Here is a 23,128-nt window from a genome sequence, read left to right on the forward strand (position 1 = left end):
GAGAAGGTAATATAGAAGTCTAGGCATCTACAGGGCTTATGACCTGTCAATGGCTGGTTTAAGTGGCCACTTTACACACTGTGTAACATTCACCATTTTGCCAATATTTGAACATCTATATTCCTTCAATTCTTTCATTTGTTGATGTTTGTGAAGTTAAAGAGCTGAAACCTTTATTTATGCGTGTGAGATTCATCTAATTAAATTATTTCACCTACATACTAAGCAACGCCTGAAAATGTAATTTTTTCAATTTCTATACTTCTTCATGGACCAGGTGGATTTATCAACAATATTTTGAGTTTGTCCAAATTTTTGTAGACAAGGACTGAATTCGACTCCCTGGGGAGCTGTTTACATTAACATATTACCATAAACCAGCCATTGACAGGTCATAAGCCCTGCAGATGCCTAGATTTCTATATTACCTTCTCTTAAATGTTCTTCATATCTGTTGTAATATGTTAATGTTTACCGCATTTAATATCAGTTCACCCAATTATCTTCTCTCTATTTGTTTTGCGATTTCTTCATTTATCTGACTTCAATATTTCACCGTTCGTCAATGTTGTGATTCTTCTCCTGCTCATTATCACTACCGTTTTATTGTAAATATATCGTCTTACTGGAAACGTTTCCTGCCCTATATATCTCCATTTAACGTCACAATGCACCTCTCTCGAATCCGCTAATCGTAATTGAACAACGCATTAGATAGTAGCAAAATTAACTTTCGAAGTCGATTGCTCTCGCTAGAGAAGAATCACCAGACTCCGAATATTTATCATACAAACACAGCTAATTTACGTCTCAATCCAAAGTCTGACTCTCCTCCCCTTTATAATTTCATTGTTTTATTGAAACTATTAATATTACTGCCATCACGCTGTTTCCCGTAAAGGGAAGCAGAGAGGTCAGAACGCCACATGAATATATCCTTACATATGTACAGCTTCTTTAACTCCAATATATTATGTCACACCAATCAAGTTTATCTGATAATACCATTTTTTTGTCCTCGCCCTTCGTTACCATTCAGTCTCGATCACATGAATCTATTCTAAAATATGTATGTATAGCTTCTTCCACATCAATGCGTCTTGTCATACCCTTCCGATAGTGTCTGATAAGACCGGACTATGAGATTTTGGTTCATCCGATAATGCCACGTGTTTTTGCTCTAACGCTTCGTTACCATTCAGTATAGCTATATTTTTTATTTTATTTTATTTATTTATTTTTTTTATTTATTTAAAGAAAACAACAGCCATTACAACAAAAAATACAGTATATACAAATAAACCAAAATTTTAGGCCAATTATAGTTTTCTATATAAAAACTAAATAGAATGTAAAAAATTTTAAAAAAAGCGTACCTGTATTAAGCCACTCCGTATCATATCACTTGCAAAAAATAATAATAACTAAAAGTACAAAATTTAATTTATTATTATAATTTTTAAATAATTTTAAAAAAAAATCATTTTACGGATCCCCACGGAGTAGCTTCAGATCAGCTTTTCCTCTTAGACATAAATACAAATGTACAAGTATATAACAAATTACAAATGTTAAATAGATAGTACTGATTAAGTTAAATGATTATTATCTACAATTATAGCCTTGGCATTTTTCTTATAGTTAATTAAAGTTAGAAAATATATATCAATTTCAAAAAAATGTTTGTTATAACTATTTAAGATTCTGGGAAAAGGTGCATTCTTGTTGTTATTTGTGCTTGATCTTCCAACATGAAACAATTGCTGCAGCCGAGTTGTGCGCTGAGGGATACGAATTTTAATTTTCTCAAGAAGTTGGGGACAATCTAATTTGTTATTTACTATTTTGTAAAGGAAGACGGTATCAGATATAGTTCTTCTGGATTGTAAGGTTTCAATATTGTGATATAGTACAGCTTCTTCATAGTTATTAAAATGTTCATTTTGTCGATAGTTTAGATGACAGACATCTCTTTTGCAGTTTATTCGTCATTCGATCGTTTTACATGACCAAACCATCTTAGCGAGTGGTTTTGAGGATATTCGAATCCAGTGAACTGCCTATCGTCAATTGTGCGTGTTTTTGCGTAAAGTGACAGTGTCTTCACTCCGTGCGCAAAGTGATATATATATATATTGTTGGGGACCTTGAAATCGAGTGAACTACCGATAGCTGTGTGCGCATCAGTGCTTGTTTCTGCGTAACCTGACGGTGTCTTCTTTCCCTCCGTGCGCGGCGCGAGATGTACTGATCCGCCCGGGTCCACTCCCAGGCCCCTCGCCCCCCGACGTGGCGGGCTCGCCGGGCGGCGCGTGGCGCGGCGTGTCCCGCAGGACGGGCGCGCCGCCCCCGGGCAGGGCGCAGCAGCTACAGTTGGCCTGACGGGGCGCCATGGTGGAGCGCGTGGAGGGCCTGCTGCTCTACAAGCGCCCCGTCTACCGGCTCTTCCAGTACCTGGAGACGTAAGTGTGGAACGAATACCGCCATTCCAATGATCGAAATGAAAATTGGAATTGGGATCTATTTTGATTTTTCATTATTTTTTTCAGTAACAACGAATTTAATCGTTTTTGATGTTTGTAATTGGAGTAACGTCTTACAATAATGTTTATTTTTAATTAGTAAATATTTCCGAGTAAAATATAAATTCCCAAAAAAACATATGTTGTTTTTAATCAGTGCTTTTAAAAGAATATTGAAAATAATTTTTGTAATTTTTTGATATTTTTTTTTGCATTCCTGACTGCACTTTTTATTTCCTTTGTTCATTTAATTTAAAAAAATATTTCTATGCAAGTAAAGATTATGATGTTCTGTAATTGTTTTTAATTTTGGAATTAAGATGTTACAAATTGTTCTAGTTCGCGTACTTAATTTTTGCGACATAGAAACACTACTATGAATGTTGTCTTTATAGATTTGAAGTCAACAATTATTTTTGAATTACAATAACTTATATGAAATAACTCTGAAATTATTAAACAATAGGGAATTATCACATACTACGAATACCGATAAAACGGGTTCACAAAAATTAATTTTATTTTCGAAATCAATATGGATATTGTAGAGAAATGTTTTCATACATAACTCTGAAAAATAAATTACATATTTAAAAATATGTCCCTACAAAAGCGCGACACGTTTGGCATTGATAATTGTGGCGTCAAGATTCGTGGCGATGTTCTATTCACATTTAAACGTTCACAAAGTTCAAAATTTACACGAATCAGGACGTATTAGTGGCGTGGCCAATGCAATGACCTTTTTTGCGGGAATTCAAAATTTTCAATTTAAAAATATTTTTCATGCTACTAATAAGTAGTCAAATATTATTTTTTTGCTCTCTGTATTTCACGGATATTTCCCTATTGGACAGTGTGGAAAGTAGACGGTTTTTTTGAATATTACTTTCGTAATTTTTTTTTTTTACCCGTAAATTATTTGTTCTAAAAGCACCACCCCATCCGATTTCAATTGGTGGGTATAATTTAATACGGATCTTATTTTATTATCGATACTCTCATTAATTTTATTTTGGTAACGACAATTTCAGTGATTTTTATTGTATCTATAATCATTGATAAACATTTCAACAGAGACGTTTGACAACTTTTACCACAAATTACAATATCGATCACGCGCATTATGGTGGCATAAACAGCACTAACGGCAGGGGCCCATTAGTTGTGAGGCGAGGGAGCGTTTAGTTTCCTACCCGCCCGCACCTCACACCGCGCACGCCATGAACGTAGACCCCTGCTGTTCATAGTCAGCGTGAGAGGTGCTAAGATAGTTAAAAATACACCCAACGTGGCGACGTTAATAAAGAGATCATAATGTCTATTTTCGCCCTTCCAAGATATATTTTTGTACTCCCCAATTACAAGCATTTAATTACATTTTAACAAAAAGAGGGAACGATCAATACAGTCGTCTGAAGAAACATTTCCTATTTCTTCCTCAAACACTCCTATCTTTCTCTCGTTTTATTATTATTTTTAAATGATATTATTAATTATTCCCCTTTCCTCATCCAGTGGTGCATATGCCATTGCATTGATAAAACCAAATACGTCGTATTTCGATCACCTGTTGCATGAAGGTAAGACGATCAGTCTTTCCCTTCAGGTGCCAGTCCAGGGAATATGAAATATCTCGGCTCAGACAACCTTAAAACCTTTATTTCATTTTTTTTTCTAATGCATTTTATGCCCAGCAGAAATTATGAAAAAATACTGATCGCGCCACTTGCTTGTTAGCAGATGAACGCTCGAACTGCTGGTTCGCGGAATGCGTTATCCTTTATTTGCTTTGCCACGGAACCCTGAAACAATGAATGCATTACCTACCTTATCTGGGTTCTGGCACCTTTATTGTTTGAACTTCTGTCGCGGCAGTCAGGATTAGATTCTATTTTGTGGTCAGGAAAGAGGGGCATTTGATGATTACACGACACAGTAGGTAAAATAGTTATTGATCGCAAATTTCTTATTCGCGATCGCGGTGAAAATATAAAAGCACATGCACTCACGATCAGCTTAGTTGTTATTATGGGGCCGGGACAATATCGGTACCCACGGTAGGCAATGCAACATCTTAACCAGGGCTCCGTAGGTAGCAAATAAATTTGAACGCCTCGTCCTCGTAAATGTGCTATGTATATGTGTGTGTACACATAGAGTAAATGTGGCGTAACCAAATACACATATTAAGTCATATGGATCTACATGTATTTTGTGTCGCAATAGGGAAATATCACTTTTTTTAACATTTTTAAAGAAATTTTTATTTATATATACGCCCAGTGGGCATTTTTATGGACACATTTATGCATAGAAAATTATTATTAAAAAATTAGAAAGACTTAATGGTTTATAGTAGACTTTGTGGGAGTGGAAGCGGAAGAGAGGTGTTTATAATTGAATTTGATTCAGTGATCGTTTGAAAGAAGACAACTTGTTATCAAAGAAATCAAGACTGGTATGTTTTTTGGCAGACCTAAGAATTCTGGGCATAGGGGAATGAAAACCATAGTTAGTTCTATGGTTATCGGTATGAAAGAGTAAGTTTTGTCTGAGGTTTCTAGTTGGGATATTTAATTTTATCGAGCTCAGTAGTTTAGGCGCATCAAAGAGTGAGTTGAGAATTTTGAATAGGACTATAAGGTCGGATTTATTTCGACGGTCTTGAAGAGAAGATATATTCAAGGTTGTTTCTAACTCATTATACGTATATAGGTCTCTGGGTAAGCCCAATCTTCAGCCTATCTTTCTCAAAAATCGATGATGAACTGATTCAATATTCTTGATGTGAACATCATGTAATATGGAGACCAGATAACAGAGGAATACTCTAGGTGCGGGCGAACTAGGGAACTAGGAACAGTAAGAAAGGTCTATGAAATACTGTCCAGTAATAAAATAACTTTTTGCTAGTTATTAGTAGCATAAAAAATACTTTTAAATTTGTAATTTTGAATTCCCGCAAAAACTGTCATTCCATTGGCCACGCCTCTAATACGTCACGATTCATGTTTATTTGTTCCTGTCCATTAAAATTTGTTTAGAACATTTTCACGAATCTTCGCGCCACAACAATCAAGACCAAACACGTCGCGTTTTTCTCGCAACGTATGTTTATAAAATTTATTTTTTTACATTTATGTGTTGTGAAAACATAACTCCACAATATCCATATTGATTAAAAAAATATAATTAATTCTTCTTAACCCATTTCATGTGCTTTCATCGTTATTCGCAGTATGTGATATTTCTCTATCGTGTTACAATATGACAGAGGCACTTCTCTAGACATTTATATAATTCGTAATAGTTTTTTTTTTGTTTGTAGCGAATTCGCAACAAGATTAAACGAAAGGTTAAAATCAATATTTCATGTGCATCCTGCCAGGAATTGAAGTCAGTGCCTCAAGAACGGTATACAAACGCGTCAACCACTGCACAACGAGGCGGACTTGTCTGCACTCGATTACCTCATTCAGCATTATTCAGTTAATGTCTCGCAACATATTACGCATTCTTTCAGAATTCTTAGACACCTCCCAGACCTGTGGACATATATGCACACGGCAATATTGAATATTGCTCTCGGTTATCAGACTTATTCACTTGGAACAGAGGTTCATTGCCTCTCTCGCCTTGAGAGTTCGAACTGTCTAACCCCCATAAAAAGGCAAACCTCTCCGTACTATGCATACTAAATGACTTCATGCATTCAATGTCACTTGCTATTGTTATTATTTTTTTGTGTAACTAATATAGAGCTAATTCTTACTATCATATATCAAGGGCGCTTTAAAAAATAATGAATTTAATTAGACTTTAAATTTAATTTTTAAAATATATATTTTGTCCAAATGTTCGGAACCGTGAATATTCTAGAATCTAGAAGTGCTAATGGACGAACATCTATGCTGGCGAGCGCATACTAATGAATTAAGCCGCAAAATATTTTTCAGTCTACACTCACTTAGAAGGTTGCAAAAATTCTTACCAATTAATATTAAATGCACCCTTGTACAAGCATTACTACTACCCATTCTAGATTACGCTGATGTTTCCATGACTGATTTAAGCTGTGATCAACTCGATAAACTTGAACTACTTCAGAATACATGCATAAGGTACATTTTTGGTCTTAGGAAATATGACCACATTTATAATTGGCTTAAAATTAGACAGCGGAGAGACTATCATTCCCTCTCACTTCTGTTCAATGTACTTCATAGTCCTAACGTTCCTACATACCTGCGTGAAGAATTTCAACGCTTATCAGTTCATGGTTTACCTCTTCGTTCTAATTCTCAAGGCACTCTCTTGATACCCATCCACAAATCCTCTTTCTTCTCTAACTCATATAGTGTCCATGCGGCTCGGCTGTGGAATCATCTCCCATCCACCATCAAAGATGTTGCTACATTATCTCTGTTTAAACCACGTCTCAAGAAACATCTCCTTTATCTTCCTTAATCTTCCCTCCTTTCCTCTTTCCTCTATTTTCCTTTTTCCCATTGAGTAATAGATTTGATTTGAGGTAATTTATAAACACATACGTTTATTTCTATTTTTATACAGGGTGTTCATTAAACCCTGTCACATCCGAAACCACGATGATCAGTATGAGCAAGAAGACATATTGGCACATTAAAATATTTTTTTAGAAATAACAAAATTTTTAATAAAATATATTAAAAAAAGCAAATTGTTGTTTACTTCTGCAGGGGTGAAACGACGAGAGGGAAGGGGGGAGTCTGATACTGCGCCGCGCTCCCCTCACGTTTCCCCTGCAGAAGTAAGCAACCATTTGTTTTTTCAAATATTTTTTTTTTTAAATTTCTTTGTTCCAAATATTTTTTTAAAATATGCTAATATGTCTTCTTGCCCATACTGATCATCGTGGTTTTGGATGTGACTGGGTTTAAAGAACACCTTGTATATCTTTAGTTTTTTAATCTTTATTTTCTATTGAATATGTTATGTAACTTGAATTATAAAAATAAAACTATTATTTTATTGGTTGGTTGCAAGAAATTGCCATTTAGAAATAAGCCCGCCAATGTACAAATAACACTATGCACAAAAAGTTAAATAAATAAAAATATTTGAACTTATTTCATAGAACATTTGAGTTTGTCCAAATGTTCGTAGACAAAAGACTAGATTTCACCCCCTCGGGAGTCATTAAGATTAACAAATTACAACGGGATCAATTCTTCTATTTGTTGATTTTAGTGAAGTTCTTTTCGAGTTTCAAGTTTTCAGCTCTTTAACTTCACTAAAATCAACAAATGGAAGAATTGAAGAAATATGGATGCTCAAACATAGGCAAAATGGTGAATGTTACCGGTGTGTTAAGTGGCCACATGAACCAGCCATTGACAGGTCATAAGCCCTGTAAATGCCTAGACTTTCATATTCCCTTCTTTGAGGTATTCTCCATCCCTGTTGTAACGAGGAACTTCAGTCCTATGGGAAATTGGATACAAAAATGTTTTCTTGCGCGCGGTAAAAATTTTAGCATTAAATTGTACGGTAAAATTTCTTAAAAATGTACGAAAAAATGTTGTTAAGTGGCCACTTATACCAGCCAATGGCAGGTCATAAGCCCTGTAAATGCCTAGACTTCCATATTCCCTTATTTAAGGTTATTCTCCATCACTGTTGTAATTTGTTATTTCATAGACTTAGCAATTTATTCCAGTCTGAAACTGAAACCCTGCTGGAAAGGAATTTTTCTTGGGATTGAGGTGGAATTGTTACGATTTTTTAGCCAAGCATCCTCTATTCCGGTACGGTTCTGTGCGTAGTCGTTGGTAGTCAGTCGCGTGCACAGAGTTTCAAACTAGGGTAGGCAGTAGAAAAAAAAGTACGTTTTATTTAAGTAATATATCTTACCAAACAGTTTCCTTCACTCGTTACATTAGTAAGAATCACTATGTTGTTGACTTGTAGTTAATGTTGAAATTCGCTTGACGCGTAATTATAATTTATTTTTCAATAACGTAGACATATTTAACTGCAGTAAACTCACTTTTAAAACCAAAATTAAAAAAACTATTAAATGAAAAAAATTACGTTTCTTTATAAAAAAAATAATATTTTTACATTATAAATTTAAAACATTTAAGTTTGTAAGTGAAAATTCTTGATGGAAGTTCATTGTAATTTATTATATAAATAAAACACGAGTGATACTTTAATCCACAAATTTGGAATATCCAGTGACCGGTTTCATCGCTTTCGCGACATCTTCGAGACCAACAGTAAAATAAAATACTTAAACTCATTAAAATAACATTATATCCATTCATTAGTTAACCCATAGAAAATTTGTCGATAATGATCCTTAAGATAAAAATAACTTTATTTAATTTACTTACATATAACTTTGAATTATGTATCCTTACTTCTGTTCTGTATAAATACATTTAACTTTTTAATAAAGATACCAGTCTCGAAGATGTCGAGAAAGCGATGAAACCGGTCACTGGATATTCCAAATTTGTGGATTAAAGTATCACTCGTGTTTTATTTATATAATAAATTATAAATTTAAGTTGTTTCTATTCACTCATATCAAACACACACTCACCCTGTCCATAAACCTACCCTCACACCCATATACAATCACACACATATTCACATACCTACCAAAACCACACTCCACTTTTTTACACACGCATCCTCATACAAAAAAAAGTCGCACGCATGCACTTCTACGATGTATATCTAACTGAACTGGATTTTTATAATTGTATTTATGTGGAAAACTGATTAGGCTTTATTTTATGTTTTTTTTTTATAATGTTGTGAATATTTTTTTTAATTGCTGTTGTTTTTCTGAATAAACGAAAAATTAAAAATTAAAATTACCTTAGCCACATCGAATATCTAAATAAATGCTATATTCATATTATATATTACAAGCCAAGTATTGAATACCTGAAGTAGCCGATAACTTTGTTTACAATTTTAAAAAGAATAAAGTCCGTTTTTTAACATATTTGTATGTCAAAATTACGCGCCTTTCATTTGTTAAATATTATGCTTTTGTAACATCATCGTAAAAACTGCCAGAACGTTTGAAATCCAAAACTAATGCATTGATTAAACACACGTTTAAGTAATTATCACAACATTCACAAAACTCCATTTCATTCTTTTCATTAACAAAATAAACACTATTCTCGAATGTAAAAAATTAATAAATTTAAGGTTATTTATCTGACATTTGATATTTGACTGTCTTTTGTAAAATAATAATTGAAAAAAACGCTAGATGTCAGTAACGTGCTCGGTTTTTCGTTCAAAAACAATTTGTAAAATAAGCACTGCCTAAAAACTAACCCATACATGCGTAATTACAACTGAAAAATAACCCCCACACACACGCATTGATCATGTATACAACACTAATACATGCAAAAAAAAGGCATATTTTTTTAAAGTTTTATTCATTTTAACAAATCAGTAACATACATAATTGTACTTTTGTTCCCGCAAAGCCGAAGCTTGTCTGCGGGTTACATTACATTTTTTTTTTCAAATTTATAAGTAAGTACATATTTTAATAATAAATAAAGAATAAAATATATTTATATTTATATGCACACTTAAGTTTCACTTGCTGTTTAATCATTTTTTGACTATTTAGTTCGTGCCTCTGCCGTTAGCGGCGCGCCGATCGGAACGAAATACGACTTAACCGAAATACATTTGGCGCATTTTTCAAATTTTACAAATAGTAAATCGTATATTTTATATTATTTTTGTTATTGTTTTAATAAAATTCTAGTAGGGTAGGCACTGCTTATGTGCTTATATGGAACGGACGCCACTGTTGCTAGTACTAATCACAGTCTGCGGTTGCCCAAATCTGTTCATTGGTCAGGAGAATATTGATTTGTGACCATCGGACTATCCGCACAAAGGGTAATTTAACACCCAACACCGTGTACAATATCGCACACCCGATAAGAGAGTCACAACTCAAAAAGGAGATTAGGGAAATATCATTTTTCTTTACAATTTAATAATAACTAATAATATGAAATACAGCACGTTTGCCTGGCATCAAAGAGGTCTCGGGTTCGATTCCCGGCATGGTTGATATGAAATATTAATTTAAATGGGTGGTTTTCACACTAGAATATAAATATTGAAGGTATTTATTTATTTATTTGACACTTTATATACATATACAATATATATACATATAAGAGCGGGCATATTGCCTTAAGGCAATTTCTTCCTACCTACTTGAACCGTTCAGTTTGAGAAAATTATAAATACATGGACATATTAAATCTTACAATTTTAGACAAAAATTAAAACCAAAGATTAAAAAATAAAAATAAATAAAAAATTAACACCATATTATGAAGAGAGGAGAAGGATGGGAAGGGAAGAAGAACGATAAAGGAACAATTTAAATATTTAGATAGTGACATTTCAATCTTCACTTAAATGTAAATAAAGAAGGGGCGTCTCTAACATCAGTGGATAGATTATTCCACAGTCGAGCGGCTTCTACTGTGAAACATGAGGCAAGAAAATTAGAGCGATGACAGGGTATTAAAAGGGTCCTCTCGTTACTAGAACGAAGAAATAGTCCGTGTTGTGAAAGAGGTTGGATGAGTTCTCTCAGATAAACAGGCGAAGTGGGATTATTTAAAATATTGTGAAGAAGTGATAGAATGTGAATGTTTCTTCTATGCCTCATACTGAGCCAGTGTAGTTGCGTGCGATACTCGGTTATGTGGTCAAATTTGCGAAGATTAAAGATATAACGAATACAAATATTCTGCAATCGTTCTAACTTATCGAGCAATTCAGAGTTAGCATCTGGATCAAGGAGTGGAAGAAGTAAGCTCTGGATAAATGTTTGCTTAACATTGATGGGCAAGAAATTCTGTAATCTTTTAAGTGAGTGCAAACTGCTATAAAGTTTACGACTAACTTCGTTAACCTGATCGTGCCACCCTAAATGCTTATGAATGATAATACCTAAGTTTTTGACTAAAGTCATGAATGGAATTTCCGTACCATCTATTTTAAAAAGAGGATGTGTGGAAAAATTCACTTTTGAATACATTTGTTTACTACCAACAAGAACAATTTGGGTTTTTGTCGGATTTATGAGAAGTCCATGTTTTTTTGTCCATGAAGCGATATGCTCGAGTGCAAGTGACATTACTCTATGTAAAGGTACTCTTGCATGGCAGGCAAACGCGCTGACCACGAGGCCGAATCACGAAAAGACAACTAAAACGTGCGTAGACTCAAAATCTGTATTTAATAACTGTATTCGATATAAATTTATTAGATTCATAATGTATAAACTTTAAGTCAGCATGTCTCCATACATGGCAAACAGTGGGCAGAATTTAATAATAGTCTTATATTAAGCTTATTAATGATAAAGTACCTTTAAGTAGGAAGATTTACCGTATGCAATAAGTTCGACTTAGGCCCTTATTATTCACAATATCCTAGTATTAATGACCTGTCATCAGTTAACAGTGATTAATGTCAAAATATAAAAAAACTCTTATGACGTTAAATATCGTTGCATTTTTTTATGCCCATTGTATATTTTATTTGAATAAGCTTGAGACGCCAATACTCATTTATTTATTTATTGATTAGGATTAACATACATACATATTTATATATATTGTTGAAGAGAAAAGAAACAACAGTGCCTCGATTATGAACGCTATCTTCATCTGTATATATCGAGACGGTATACTTAACTTCTGTACTATCTGTATCTTACCTCGGTATGTTCTACCTACTTGTCATATCGACATCATATGATCGAAACAAGCCAATGGAATGACCGCAAACAATTAGTCCGCGTTCCTTACGTCATTGACATTTAAAATAGTTCTAATTTATATTTAAAATAGGCTTCTGTAATAAAAAGTGCTCACTTCAAAGCGATTATAAACTACAATAAATCCCAATTCAAGCAAAAAATACTGGCTTGAACATGAATTTAGCGTGACTTTTGGAAATCACCTAGACGGTACGCTTACCGATCGTCTGTATGTATCTACCGATAACTACAAAGCCAGCTCCTTTAACGTCTCGATACATACACTCGGAAAGATAGTAAAACAGATGGAAAAAATATAATAACTAAATTATTTTTTTAGAGTGGTAATTTTCTGGAGCACATAATCTGTGTCTGACGCCTAGATACTCTTATTTGTTAATAGGAGAGAATCTAGCGACATTATTTTCACATTTAGGCGTTCGTTTTATTAAGGTAACAGTTATGTCGGAATTTAATTCTACTTCAAAACTTACTTATTTCTTTCTCATATTTTTAATAAGCTTTTAAGAAAAAAAGTGCCAACCTCAAAACGATGAAAAATTTTAATAAATCATAATTAAAGAAAAAATTGCTCGGTGGAACAAAACTTTTACACTTTTAATGCGTTGATAGCTAGACATAAACGTATCGAGGGGTTCTAGACCCGTCGGTATTAACCGATGTACTTACATCATGACTTGATGGTAGGGGTATCGGTAGTATACCTTTATAGTCGATCGGGAGACTTTTATCTTAAGCTATGACGTCATACTGAAGCTATGTCATTCTAGAGCGTAGATATGTGTACCGTGACGTACGCTACCCCTTTTTTCATATCGATGTGCCTACCTAAAACTTGAAGGTTGGGGCTCGGTAGTATATCTTTATAATCGCTACAGGAAATTTATCTTCAACTATACCGTCAAGGTGAAGGTATGACCTCTTTATCTTCCCATCATAATCGAGGCCCAGGAAGAAGAAAAAAAACAATTAACAATTCACATACATATAGATGTATTTTAACATTTCCTATGAGAAACTTCAGCCCTACAGGAAATTGGATACAAAAATGTTTTATTGTGTAAAATAAAAACGAACTACTTTTAGCGACGTCACTAGTTCATATGAATCAACCAGTGATAAGAGAGAGGTGAAATATATCCGACTTGCTTACCGTAAATGAAGCAATCGGCATAACTGACTGAGAATAAACGAAAGACGTCACACGCGGAGTTATTTAAAAAATACAAAACTTAGCGCTGATAACACGATATGTAAAAATTGAAAGAAAAAAATTGGGTTAGTTTCATCATCATCATTCCCTTTCCGCACCTAATGGCGCATAGGGCACTGCATTGGTACACCAATCGCAGCGTATCTTGATATTTTTTTTGTAACATGAAGGTAATGTGATCAGTCTTACGCCTCAGGTACAAGTCTAGGGACTATGAAATATTCTAGTGTAAAAACAACCTTTTAAAAAATATTTCATATCAACGAGGAGATTTACACTTGATCTCTACTCAGCAGCCAGGCTCTTTAACTTAGAGGCTTGTAGGGCAAGAACCAACTACCAACCGACCCGTCACAACAGTTCTACTCGGGTCGCAGTGACGTCAGTATCTTATTTAGGACTGACCCGCACCTACACGATTAGAAGTCCTGACGAAGAGTAAACTGTCATACCATAAAGTTTTTGAAAATCCTCATACTAAAAATATACATTGTTTATTGATTAATCCCTAGATTTGTTTTTGTCATGTTTTCCTAATTATATTTTTAAAAATACTTTCCTAATAACATTTAAAAAAAATCCACTTCCAGTGACTCGCGCAGAAGAAATATTTAACCTTTCAGGTTTTAAATAAACTTAAATAAAAACATTATGTTTAATTTTTTTGCAACATAGAGGGAAAACATTTTTAAGAAGGGAATATGGGGTCTAGGCATTTATAGGGCCTATGACCTGTCATTGGCTGGTTTAAGTGGCCACTTTACACACTGTGTAACATTCACCATTCCGCCTAGTCTGCAAACATTTGGACACACTCAAAACATTGTTCAATAATATTATGTGTAAAGTTAACCACACACATAATATTATTATCTAAACTAAAGATCATTCATTCGAATGAAAATAACCGAATGCATTTGATTACTAAATTCATTCGAATGAATTAGTAATTCTATTAAATAGTTAATTAATTAACGAATAATCGAATGAATTGATTACATTGATTTTTTGAGAATTTGAAATATCCCCTGGCGCCCTGGGGGGTAACCATGATTTTTTTTTAACCCATTTAACCCCCTTAATCCTGGTGGGAAGGATCAATTCTTAGAGCTTGGGAAATTGGGCACCCCCTCCCCCGATAGATAGATTTGCGGATTAATTTCGAAGATACTTACTTTTATGCAAAAAGCTCACAATAACCGAAACTCTGACCAAATTAATGATTCATTTGATTTGTAAATTCATTCGATTATTTGCATCCCTAATTTAAACGTCATTCAAAAACGAACAGTGTTTTTTCGGCATTTTAATTTATAGTAATGTTCTATTATTCGTTTTGAAAACAGAAATTGAACCAGTTGTTTTTTTCTAATCAAATAAATAAATGAACTTTAATTCATATTTGAAAACTGCAAGTTCACTTAGTTTTCCTTTCATTCTGTATTGTTAATGATTCGTTTTCCATTAAAATAAGACTGTTAGCAATTTAAACGTCAATAAATCAATCGATAATCCCGGATAGGTTTTTCCTCTCAATTGTAATGAAGACTTACGGAAACAAAAAAAAACTTCCTAATTATTTTAAAACGGTCACGTTATAATATCTTCCGTCTAGAACTCGAAACTATATAAAATCCCCTTTAAACTCTGTCGTATCTTCTTCTAGATTCTGGACAATACTATTTTATGTTCCAGAATGTTCGACAAGCCGACTTTCAAAGCCCCATAACATTGTTCGAGAAAAATCCCTATCAGCGGGTATTAACTTCTCCACGGCCCTGTTAAACGTTGATTTAAAAGCTTACGCAAGTCTTAGAAGAACTCTCAAAAAGGTCCTTGTTTCCGCAACATCCGTATACTGCATACTTCTGAGCTTTCTGCGAGGTCTCTTCATTATATTAAACAGTTTTCCGGTTAGTTTTCTGGTGTGCACACGAATTAACTCACTGCATGTAGTGTTGCGAAGGTACATGAGGTGATTGGCCTACAGTCGATCTTCCTGGCGCTAGAATTCTAGACATTTCGACGACTTCAGCAAAAGGCTTGGATTCAAAACTCAAATATTTTTAACGCTTGTTCCGATGTTCGTCAACTTTCTGTATTATGTTTTGTTTGCACAGCCGGCGTTCTACCGGTTAACTTGTTGTTTGGAGTAAGGAAGTGCATGTTACGGAAAATAGGTAGACAAAAGGGTTGCATTGATACGTCCTTAAAAGGATTTCCACTGCATTAAAAGGAATCATTAATATTCTCGGTCATTTATTGCATTTTTGCACTCTAATCAGTCCTTTTTACTTAGTACCTTCATTTAAGTTATCACTTTTGACGGTGTCCCACAGGGATCACAATTAATACCTGTATTAATCGAAAACCTCTTACTTTAAATATATTTTTGTTTTATTTATTATCAACTTCTTATTTTATGTAAGACCGTGCACATTTGATTTAAATAATCGGTTTTGGGTTTATCGATAAAACCAAGAAAGGTGAAAGGTGCGCGGCGCTGGTTTGGACATGTAGAGCGAATGGACGGCGAAAGAATGGCTAAAAGTATTTACGATGCGAATGTTGATGGATGCAGAAAACGAGGAAAACCGAGGAAGATATGGCATGACCAAAATCAACAAATACTTCAATATGGACATGTCAATACTCGGAATATTCGGCGTGCTTGCATGAAAAAATGAATGAATATAGAGGAAACGAGGTGTGTATGCGAAGACCGTGATATGGCGTTATATTCTCTCTGCCTACTCCCACGAGAAAACGGTATGATGGTTTGTTTGTTTGTCAATTTCATCAGGCGTACAAACAAAAAATATGTATCCAATCGTTTACAATAGTTGAGCATTTTAAAATAAATTATAAGCTACTTTTAACAAGGGTTGGAGAAATTTTTTTGCTAACTTGATCAACCTCACCAAACCCTTATCATAGTGGTGCGCGCACTGCAATGGTACACAACGTATCTTGATCATACATTTGTTACGTGAAGGTAATGTAATCAGTCTTACGCTTCAGGGGCCAGTCCAGGGGCAGTGAAATAATTCAAAATAATTCCGTTTTCAAAAATTAAGTGTTTTATGGTTGATAACATTTACGTTATTACCAATCGTCTTGCAACTACAAAGCCCATGGACGAGTGGGATTCTAGATACTTAAAATTATATAAAATTATAAATTTGCAAAAAATAAACATTGAGCATAGTATTATCTGTCGGCCTGTGGTGTAGTGGTCAACGCATTAGCTTACCATGCAAGAGGTCGGGTTCGATTCCCGACATGGTTGACGTGAATTATTTATTTTAAAAAGTGTTTTTACACTAGAATATTTCATAGTCACTGGACTGGCACCTGAAGCGTAAGACTGAAAATCTTTTCATCATTATGTATAACTTATACAGCGCCATTTTCGTAATATAATATTTCTAGGGCGCTTTGCATAGTGATTCTATAGATAAATAAATTTAATTGAAGCTTTTATTATAAATTTGTAATTTGATTCAAACAATTTATTTTGTTATTACATGCTACAGATTTATTCAAATGATTTAGAGAACAAGTGGGTTTTAATTTTTTTCCGAAACATCACTTCACTTTCGCTGGGAGAGCATTCCTACCTTCACGTTACAAAAAAAATATCAAGATGCGCTGCGATTGGTGTACCAATTACCTATGCCCCCCTGGATGCGGACACAAGAATGATGATGAATCGCATTTAAGAAAACGGTGCAAGAAATGAAGAAAATGCATTTTTAGAAATGCAAAATTTTATGTGGGAATGCATAAAACGTGAAACTAAAAAAGGACGTGGTTTTATCATGTCAGTATGTGGTAGATAGTCCCGGAGTTTGGTCGAGAATATTATTTTACGCCGAGTTGAGTGGTTTCCAAACGGGCGGGTTTCTTTTCAGCTCAACATTGTCCGATTCTCAGTCCCAAACGGCTGCAATTTTATGTACGGTGGTTTCTCGCCCGTACTCTCGTCCTTAACAAGTGAGGTTACATTTCGAAGATATAGCTTCCAGACTTGCAACTTTGAAATTAAATCGAATGCCAAGACAAGATTTTTTTTAACTTTGCTATAAAATCACTTTTTTTACATTTTCAAAGTAAAAAGGGTCAATGAAATACTGTCTAGTAAAAAAAAAAATTTTGCTTCTTAATAATAGTAGCATAAAAAATATTTTTTAATTAGAAATTTTAAATTCCCGCTAAAACGGTCATTGCATTGGCCACGCCCCTAATACGTCTCGATTCATTTTCAATTTAAACTTTGCTCTAAACAATCGCCATGATTCTTGACGTAACAACTATCAATGCCAAACAAGTCGCGTTTTTCTAGTGACATATATTTATATTTTTTTAAAGTCATATATGAAAACATTTCTCCACAATATCTATATTGATTTTATTAAAATGAATTATTCTAAATCCATTTCATATATTTTTATCGGTGTTCGTAGTACGTGATATCTCCCTATTCCATAATTCCTCTGTTGTATACATAATACATATAATTTATTTTTTTATTTCAGTTTTGGGATTTTTCTTATTTTTTTTTTTATATAGGAGTTGCTTTATTATTTACCTTGCTTATAATATACAAGGTTTATATTTCAAAAGTGGATTTTTCTGCAAATTAATTTCTTTAAATTTATCTAAACTGTTGGGATCAGGAGGGATAGAGTTTTGGAATTTAATCACAAACAAGTACCCAGGTACCTACTTATCAATTAAAAGTTTTTTTCCAAGCTAATAGTAGGCAAGCTAACATTCGGGCAGGACAACGTCTGTCGGGTCCGCTAGTTTAAATACATAATCCGACCGTTGTACTTTTATTAAGCTGTCGAAATTTTTTTAAATCCCTACTTTTGTTTTTTACTTTTAACGTCATTTTCTCATCCTATTCATTCTACAAAACCTGTAGATGTTCACGTGTATGCTGTGTTTAATTTATAACCATTTGATATAAATTTTCAACATTTTAGAAAATTTTCGATCTACAATCGATGGTTCGCGTCGTTCAAGAAAACGTATTCGAAATTCAATTTCATATAGTACAAAACTGTGTTATTTTCCTCGTGCCTGTTATAAAGTATTCTCAGCAGTCTTTATTTTTAAATATTGAGGGTCTATGAGTCGGCATCCGAGCATGCTAATGCCGCAGACATTACTGCGCCCCTCATGGAAAACCCCGTATGAACGTTTAGTCCTTTTCACAAATAACCCCTTCAAAGGGAATTCATTTTCAGTCAGTGCTGTACCTATGTAATATACGTACGAGTATAAACGTGCACTTCGTTTGTCCCTTTTGTACAGAAATAAATAGGTTGTTTTTTAACGAGTCTGTGTAAAGGGTGTGTACTTACCACCGTAAAGAAATTCAGCAGTAATTGCGTTAAATTTTCCAGTACTGCTAAACTAAATTTCTACGTTTGTCAGATTTTGAAAGTTCAAAGTTTTGTTTTAATTTAAAAAAGAAACGTAAATATAGGCGATAGACGTTTTCATTTCAAATTTATCTTGGTATTTAAAAAAATATCATCTTTCACTTGCCACTTTTTACCTTACTTAAAGCTTTCAAATTCCATTTGTCATTATGTTGTATTTTCAATTAAACAAACATATTTTTTTATGGAGTAATGAGATTTCTATCTAGTTTTTTAATATCTTTTTCGATATGTTCTCACAAAAAATATATCTCGTATTGTACAATAAATAAAATATAAAAAAATACAGTGTCCCAAAGAAAATACCCTGTGGTACTCCGATAAATACAGTTCAAACTAACTATATCGCCTTCTTGCTATACGTCGATGGTGTGTGTTTTCCTTGTACTCGTATTATAATTATTTCTTATTAATTAAATATAAAAGATGGGTCGATGACATTGCCTTTATAGCCGGTAAAACATGGATGATGAAAGCGGGTGATAGGAAGGAATGGAGATGTTTGGAAGAAGCCTTTATCAAGCAGCAGAGAGAACAAGGCTGGAGAAGGAAGAAATAAAGAATATGAATATAATTGGTTCAATCGATATAAATCCACATCCATCTCTGCAAACAATCTTCAGAGTCATATTTTTCCATACTTCTAACTTCGGTTACTTCAATTGTAGTGTGACTTGACCATTTATCGTATTTTGTAGAAGTTATTTATTATTCTGATTTGTTTTCTACACTGCTCTGCTTTATATTACGATATTGATATGTTATATCGTCTTTCTGCCAATATGTATGTACGGTTCCTGCTTTTTTACTTTAATCTTATCTACATGTGGTACTCGTATATGGGCATATAGTGCAAAACTCACAGTTATTTCTTTATTAATATGTCTTGTCTCTTTGATTCTAGGTTTTTCCCGACCAATACAATCTCCTACGTAAGTCGATAGTACTATAATAACTTCTTCAAAATCATCTAGTACTCAGTCCCATCTATTTCATACTTTTCTAAGTAGTTTCTAGAGACTCTCCAACGCCGTTCATACCCATCTTCTATCTCCATACACCCATTTTACTGTCACACGCATGTTTTACATCTAAATGTGTAGTGACTTTAGTCGTTCATTGTGTTTGTTATTCAAATATTGCGTTTACCATTTCGAAAGAAAAACGTACGCATTTATTTTTCCCAATAGCGTTAAATTATTTACGTTGTCGTGAGGAAATAGTCCAAAAATATATTTATCAAAAGTTATTTATTTGACAAATTGATGTCTGGATTACTTTGCGGGCTGTTTAACCCATTACGTAATTCAGACTGTAAATATTTATTTATTTGACGGACTTATGCAGTCCATTCTAACGATGGTAAATACAATTTCTTATAATAAATACAGGCACTAATAAAATTAAATACAACTAAATAAAATTAAATCTAGGACAAAAAAAATACTACCTCAAGACAAGACCCGGTCTATCTTAGTGAATTTTTAAAACTATAAAGACTTACACCAGAAAAGTCCAGATCTTGTCTCAAGTTTACAATACGACACAATCGGGACATTGGTGCATGCAAGCCATAGTTTGTGCTGTGTTGATCGAGGAACAGCACATTATTATTTCGCAACCGGCGGATTGGAACATTGAATGCCACTTGTTCCAGTAACGATGGTACATCAATTAAGCCATTCAGCAAATTAAACAAAAATATGGAGTCAATGTTATTTCTACGTTTTTGTAGACTTGAGATTTTTAACATTGACTCCATTTCTCCGTAAGTGTAGTCTCCCCTCTCGACGCCAATCATCCATGCTACTTTTCTTAGCAAACGAAATAAGCTAGAAGTTAATGAATAGAAAGCAGATAGCTGCTTATCTTCCGATTTGTACAAAAAAATAGATCCAAATTATCTGCAGAAGCCGTATTTAGCAAGCGAATTGCCCCCTATCAATGGGTGAATTTTTACATTTTTTGCGTTATGCAATTGGGACCTAAATAAATGTAATAACTGTCTATTTACCAAAGTAATTAAAGACATTTCTTAACCTACGTCTACGGGTCGGAACATTGAATTTTATTTGTCTCATTAGTGATAGTTCATAATTTACCATTTAAGATGCTAAAAATATAAAGTTCACATATAAATTCATAGAAATGGCAAATCGCACACCAAGAACCTCAATGTTAAACATTTTGTTATTTTTTGTCAAATTGACTAGCCGGTAATAATCCTATGCAGACATCAAGTAAGATATTACTATTATAAATTCGTTACTATAATACGTTATATGGCGTTACTATTACAAATTCATCGAATACTTTAACTTTAAAGTGTCAGAATAATCAGCGTCCGTACATGAGGAGATATTCCGTCGTCATCACCAAAGTACTTTCGAAACGACCCAATTTTTTACCGTACACGGAGCTATGAGAAGTTATCTATATAGGTTTAAATTAAGGAATGATGGAAATTGTCCATGCGCTGATAATTCTTCACAGAGTATCGAACATCTGTTATTTCAGTGTCCATTTTTCAGTTTACAACGCCAAAATCTTGAAGCAGAATGCAGGAAAGATGGAATATCCTTAACAGATATCCACACTGTACCTAAAAGTAGTTATCACGCGCCATTGTTCTTGAACTTTGCAACAATGGTGATTGGACTCATAAAGATAATAAACCAAAATCAGTGATCGAACATCCCATTTCCAAGACAAACAAAAACGAATTTTTCCGAGTACCTTAACCTTGTACATTAGGGTGGGCCGATATTTTTTTTCCAAATTTTGAAATGAAAGGGGTCTAAAAAGTTGCTCTTTGGATTACTCGGAATGCAAAAAATATTCAAAAATATTCAAAAAAATATTCGATTATCCTTTTGGCCCTCAACCAAAGCTTGAAATTTTCGAAAAAGTCGTTTTTTTGCGTTCAACCGGCTGCCATTTTGTATTTAAGTAAGAAAATCCATCCAATCAAATTTTATAATGTGCACTAAACCTTATTAAATAAGCATCTAAGGGCGTGAGTTGCACTTTGTTTTGTAATAAATGGGAAGCATTGTTTTAATGAGCCATTGTTTTCGTCAATGTTAGGCAGGCGTTCAACGGAATCAGTTCAACGGAATCAGTTCAACGGAATCAGTTCCGCGGAGTGTAAAATTTTTGCATTTCGGTAGTTTTATAACATGTTCGAATTTGTTATGTGATTAAGTTATATCTTTACTAACAAAAAAAATATTTTATCAGTATAGATAATCAACAAAATGTTCAGACAGAGATAAACTTCAAACCTCGGTTGAGGGCCAAAAGTAGTATGGAATATTTTTTTTAATAATTTTTACGTTCAATGTAATCTAAAATGCAACTTTTTAGACCCCTTTCACTTTGATGTCTAAAAAAATAAAAAAACTTCATACATCATCGGCCCGTAAGGCTACAATAAATAAAGGGGTCTAAATATATATAAAAAATATATAAAAAATAAAGAAAACATGAGAAGAAATATTAACGTAGAGCAGTATTTTTCAAAGTGGCCGATAACGCCCCCTTGTGGGCGCTGAAGGCCTTCAGGGGGGGGCTAGAAGGCCCAGAGGGAAGTCTAAGTGGGCGATGGCTGATTAAAAAAAAGACTTTCAAAAATCAAGAGTGAAAGAGTGGCCTAACGTTATATTATCTCCTCCTACCCTTACAGGGAAATGACGCAGTGGTTGGTACTGAAAACTTTTTAAGGACGGCCCGATTTATGCTTCTCGAACCCCGCCCTAGTACAATGGGACCCAGGCTGTCGTAGGTACCTCCCCACTACGTGTGAGCTCCGCAGTAGGTACCCGGTACTGCCCACCCTAACTTGCGCCCTGTTACCACCACCGGGTAGGCGGTAATAGCGCACTGCCCCCTACCTACCCGCGCGTAGGCTGTGTTGGTACACTGCCCCCCAGATCCTCCGCCACTGCACCGCTAACCAGCCCCCTCCCGCGGTGATAATGGGACTATCACTGGCGCAGATTCCGGCCGAGGGGGTCACTTTGAATTCCAAAACTAACTCGATATTCAGTGTTCATGGTATAATTAGCATTAGCATTGTGAATTCAAAATAAATTTATAA

At 34.2% G+C, this 23,128-nt stretch overlaps 1 protein-coding gene across 1 annotated transcript in view; it reads left to right on the top strand.

Moving 5' to 3' along the window:
• Positions 1 to 2,251: 2,251 nt before the first annotated feature.
• The window catches only part of Fak (protein tyrosine kinase 2 Fak), a 124,376-nt gene continuing 103,499 nt past the window's right edge, over positions 2,252 to 23,128 (top strand). The window contains exon 1 of the mRNA XM_088230375.1: positions 2,252 to 2,462. Coding sequence (XP_088086501.1) covers positions 2,392 to 2,462 — 71 coding nt within the window. The 5' untranslated portion in view covers positions 2,252 to 2,391. The remainder of the gene's footprint in view (positions 2,463 to 23,128) is intronic.

This window comes from Micrasema longulum, unplaced genomic scaffold (assembly GCF_059751315.1).
Source record: "Micrasema longulum isolate JH-2025_06_02 unplaced genomic scaffold, ASM5975131v1 h1tg000748l, whole genome shotgun sequence".
Taxonomy (NCBI): Eukaryota; Metazoa; Arthropoda; class Insecta; order Trichoptera; family Brachycentridae; genus Micrasema; species Micrasema longulum.